The 5,187-nt window shown below is 33.2% G+C and overlaps 1 protein-coding gene across 1 annotated transcript; it reads left to right on the forward strand.

Moving 5' to 3' along the window:
• The first annotated feature begins 562 nt into the window (after positions 1-562).
• Positions 563-1,749, forward strand: LOC147543504 (protein LURP-one-related 4-like). The gene is made up of 3 exons (XM_086638007.1): positions 563-935; positions 1,069-1,287; positions 1,425-1,749. The coding sequence occupies exons 1-3, from the start codon at positions 630-632 to the stop codon at positions 1,557-1,559; spliced, it is 660 nt and encodes a 219-aa protein (XP_086494133.1). The 5' UTR covers positions 563-629; the 3' UTR covers positions 1,560-1,749.
• Positions 1,750-5,187: the final 3,438 nt, after the last annotated feature.

Genomic DNA, 5,187 nt, shown 5'->3' on the forward strand with positions numbered 1-5,187 from the left:
TCCGCATTTCGACAAAAAAAAAAAGATCTAACCCTTCGCATAACCGTCATATATTTCAGGAAGAACATAACTCAAAATGGCGACTTTATTTTTGTGCCATTGTTCACGGTAGAATAAGTCTTACCAAACAAACCACGTAAATCTCTTGTGTTTGTGTCATTCTTTACTCCGTTAATGTTAATGTTTTTCATGTTTATTCTTGGTCGTAACATTAAATATGAGTCCTTACTCCTAAGAAGACAAAACTTATTTAGATGACTCAGATTATGAACAAATAAAATAACAAACATCTACGGCCGGAGAAGGGAAGTTTCTTTGAACTTTTCCAATTGAGTTGGAATTATTTTAGCACACGTACCACACTGAGTCAGATCTAATAAAGAATAGACATTCTTGTTATCATAAGGCATCTTTCTTTTTATCAATTTACATGCCTAAAACGTGGCATTCACCTATCTGATTCAGAATCAGACCCCACATTAACTTTTTTTTTTTGCTGAAATACCTAATTATTGGTTATTTTTACAGGATCCAGTAATTAATCAGCGCCCCACTGATTAAATATAAGTTCCAAACTTTTATAAGTTCTCTCAATACACTACTCACCCAACAACCAAACATTTCCAAAAATGGCTCTAAAAGTTCATCCACAAGACTCCATCTCTATATCTTCTTCCTCATCTTCTTCTTTGTCTTCATCTTTGTATTCATCTTCTTGTTCGTCTACATCATCGGCTTCGTCTTCGTATATAACTTTAGACAGGGAAGTTTTTACGATATGGATGAAATCTTTGGTGATGAATAGCAATGGATGTACCGTCTATGACTCAAATGGTGTAATCGTATATCGAATAGATAACTATGACAAGAAGTGTAGCAACAAAGTTTATCTCATGGATCTTAAAGGCAATATATTATCTACCATACTTAAAAAGGTAACAAAAACCTAATTATCTAATATAATTCTTAGTTATTTTTCGCATAAAATCATAGGACAAAGTAAGTACTAATTTAATCTTAATATTCCTAATGACTAATTACCCTTTTTTTCTTAACCATTAAATTCAGAGATTAAGACTGTTTGGAAGATGGGAAGGCTATAGTGGAAATGAGTCTAAGTTGAATGAAGAGAAGCCATTGTTTCAAATTAGAAAACCTTTCAAGTTTCTAAAGACTAATGATACTCACTACAACGTTACAACGTCGAGTACTACTTATAAGATCGAAAGGTCAAATAGGAAATTCGCCTGCAGAATAGTAGATCAAGCAGGAATTGTTGTTGCAGAGGTAAAAGAACTACTCAAGAACTTGATTTATTCATAATAAGGAATTAGATTTTTAATTAAAATATTAATCAAGTTTTAGCTAAGGATTAAGATTTTAAATTTCCTGTTATAATTAAAATATTTTTGTTGATCTTGCAGATGAAACAGAAGAAATCTAATTCAGGTGTTGTGTTAGGAGAAGATGTATTGACATTGGAGGTTGAGTCAAATGTTGATCATTCCCTAATCTTAGGGTTTATAGTTGTACATGGTTTAATCAGTAGAAAATTGTGATTATTAATCTTCTTAATCTTGTTATTATGTAGTAATGATCGCAATTTGTAGCTTAACTTAGATAAATATCAAAATCATACTAGTTCTCGAGTTCTTCTTAATTTAGAGATAAGGAATTCAAGAATAAATGTTTTGTTTTGTTATTATATAGAAAAAAAAAATGAATCAATTGTTTGTTTATAGTGAGAAATTATATCCTAATCATAGACACCACCTAATATTATATAACATTTCTCGGTTGGTGGTAAAAGTCAATCAAGAAGGCCTAACTGATTGGTTGGAGTGGTAACTTTACCTCGTCCCCATACAAACATAAAGGTAAATAATAGTGTTGAATGGTCCTACGAAATGGGGTGAACACAGGCTGAAAGCTGACGTGACTGGCTCTAGTTAAACATGTCATGTCTCTGTCAAGAAGGCCCGATTGGGCCGGTCACGTCGGCTTCTGGCCTGATCGGACATTTTTCAGACCATTTAGCATTTTCCAAAGGTAAAAAGAAATAGAAAAATAGAAAATAGTGTGTTGGATTATATTACTATAAGGCCCCATTGATCATTTTCATCTAACAATAACTAATTCCCAAACTTATCTCCAACGCATGCGATAGTTTTGAAAGAAAATATAATTTGAACAGCAACCTGAAATTTTCAGTAAGTCAAACGTCTTTTGTTCGTTGATCTGTCACTAAATTAGTTTTTTTCTCGAACTCTTTGATAACTCTCTTTTTCAATTGCAGAACTACAGTCAAATAAATTATTGGATATTAGAATATGTATTACTCGAAAACTGACATCACAGTCCATCTAGTTGATTTGAAAAATGTCGACATCTTAAACGTGTTTAGAATGATGCTACATTAATATTTGGTCGAATTATCAGAATAATTCCACAAGGAAAGAATAAGAATATTTATGCTTTCAAATTCTCTACTTATTCTTGGGTAAGAATAGAAAGAGATCAGAATCATGAAGATGAGTTCTAACACAGCACAGGATTCTGAAAAGATAAGAATTGAAGTAAGAAGAATGAACACTCAATAATTTGTTATGGGGTTTGTTTGGTAATGATGGCTTGGGTATTTGAATTCCTCAATCTGACTAGTTGACTTCTTTTACCAAAAGAAAACTTGACGGGGAAGCATGGGAACTTGTACTGGAATCCTTTTCCTAGGTATTTCCTCTTATGGGTTCTGAAAATGATATTCACTATTCACTTATTTCTTTCCTATTGCATTCTTGACCAGTTGACTCAACTAAATGTCTCTAAGGGGAAGCCCAATACAGTATTTGATTTTTTAATTTTTTTAATTTTATTTTGAAGTTCTTGTCCATTATTTTTGTTTATCTTTTTACAATTTTCTCTCTCGAGAATTACATCAAATTTAAACTTAGAACTACTAATAATTTATAGTTGAAAAATAGTGATGAAATTTCGGACACATACGTCACATACGTTTTAATATGAGCTGGGAGTCCTTGAGTGGGAGCCCAACATTGAAATTAAAAAATTCATAGACTCAAAAAATTGGGAGCCCAACCCCATCACATTGGGTTTGTTCTAAGTACTCTAGAAGAAGGGAAAAAATCATCAAGAATATTTCATAGAGAACTCAAAATTGTGGCAAAGGTAATGGAGATTTGGAGGATTCGATGGAAAACTCGGGAAGATTCTAGAGATGTTTAGGTATGTCTAGAGGATTCATCGGAAGAGTTTGCAACATCTCATTGTATTTAATGTGCTTCGTAAAGTGTGTCATGTCCTACATAAAAAGGAGTCCTCGTTTGTAAGCGACGAAGTTGAGAATGAATTAACTAAGTGTAAGGTGAGCATGAGAGGAGTGACTTGGAACGTGTGTAAAAGAGTTGTACATTGGTATTGTACTTGATAGTTCTTAGCAGTAAGAGTTTCTTTTCACTAAGTGTGTGTGCAGACGATCTCTTGCAAGGTTGAGTTCTTACATGATTCCTAAATGGCATTGTTGAGTCTCCTTAGTGAGGAGAAGTACTTGTGTGACCATGGTTAAGATTGTGACTTGTGCTAGATTTGCCTCCATATTATCAAAAGAGCACCTTGTGCTAGATTTGCCTCCATATTATCAAAAGAGCACCGTATGAACACAGAGAGGTAGTGTCGAATCACAATGTTTCTTTAACATGTGGTGAGCTCTATTGCTGGGATATTTGATGTTTCAAACCTACTCCATCTAGATACGTGCATACTTTCCTCCTTACCTAGATTTTTTCTATTAGGATTTTATTCGTTATTAAATCCCCCCATTAAAAATAAACTCAAAATTACTGTCACGATATAATTTTGACACACCTTTTGTCCCATAAGCACAAGATGCTGCTCTAAGCGATCAAGATCAATAACTTTCACTTAAACATTTACATCATAGTTAGAGTTTACATTTCACAATCCATAAACTTTGGGAGAGGGAGACTAGAGATTGAGAGGGAGATAAAAAACGAGAGAGATAGCACCAGCGTTTTGTGAGACAGTGGAAATACCATTTTCCCATGTTTTTGATGGGAAAATTATAAGACCTTTTTTTCCAACTATTTTTTCAACTTTAAGTAATCCACTTTCTTACTCATGAGGTTTTATCAAACAGCGGAAAATCGATTTTCTTAGTTAATTTTCCCATGCGTCAAACGTACTGTAAAGTCCAAAAACCCAAACCCATGAAATTTTTACCGATTAAAATACTCAGATTAGGCCAACCTGGTTAATACCTATAGCAAGTAGCCAAGTATTAACAAAAAGGTTAATGTCCTTATATCTTGTGTGTTGTCATGGAAGATCTCTTTCTCTTTCCTTTCTTTGAATCAGGATGTCTTTTTCTTTAAGGGGGAGAAGGAATCTTGGGTTGGGGAAGCATCAAATCTCTTCCTTATTTTAAAGAAATATTTTATGTGTGACATTACAGTACAAGCTTACAGTTTCATGTGATCCTCCTATCCTAACCACTGGATGACTTCACCAACCGTGTGCAATTGATTCTCCCCAACTATATATGATAAAATAGCATCCAACGGTTACCTTTTATTTTATCTTTTATATTATGAAAGAAAAAAATAGACTATTAATACTATAGGTTCAACAAGATTCCATTTAGATTTGTTATAAAACTATGTGATTTTAGTCCTAAGAGAATGATCATGGTGGACAATAGACAACTAATCTTATACAACACTGTTGTTTTCTTATACTGTATTATTCTACTGGTCTCCTGCCACCTTAATCGAACTGTGTTATTATTATCTGTGTTCATGTAAATATTTGGTGTCAAGCTCCACGGTTAGATGACCGGGATCCATTGACCCTTGGATCTTAGAGAGGCGAGATCAGTACAATTACTCTTATATATAACTCTTTGTCCAACCATTGTTGAGTCATATCAAACTAAATAAATGAAGTAATTTCACTCTAACTTAGTACCACAAGTACAAATCTCAATTTTTTTATTGAAATCATGCCTTAATCATGCTTTTTAAAAAACAAAATAGTAAACTAAGTCCAATTGTCTTAAAACCCATTATTATAACATGAGTACACACACTCATGGCTCAGTTTCTCAATTATATAAAAACCCATCTTGAATCAGATCTCCTCCATTTCATACAA

Source organism: Eschscholzia californica, unplaced genomic scaffold (assembly GCF_041429995.1).
Source record: "Eschscholzia californica isolate CP2 unplaced genomic scaffold, dmEscCali1.0.p SCAF_4, whole genome shotgun sequence".
Lineage (NCBI taxonomy): Eukaryota > Viridiplantae > Streptophyta > Magnoliopsida > Ranunculales > Papaveraceae > Eschscholzia > Eschscholzia californica.

Coding starts and splice junctions, on each gene's coding strand:
- LOC147543504 (XM_086638007.1), top strand. CDS start 630: ATGGCTCTAAAAGTTCATCCACAAGACTCCATCTCTATATCTTCTTCC. Junction 936..1,068: donor TATCTACCATACTTAAAAAG/GTAACAAAAACC, acceptor CATTAAATTCAG/AGATTAAGACTGTTTGGAAG. Junction 1,288..1,424: donor CAGGAATTGTTGTTGCAGAG/GTAAAAGAACTA, acceptor TTGATCTTGCAG/ATGAAACAGAAGAAATCTAA.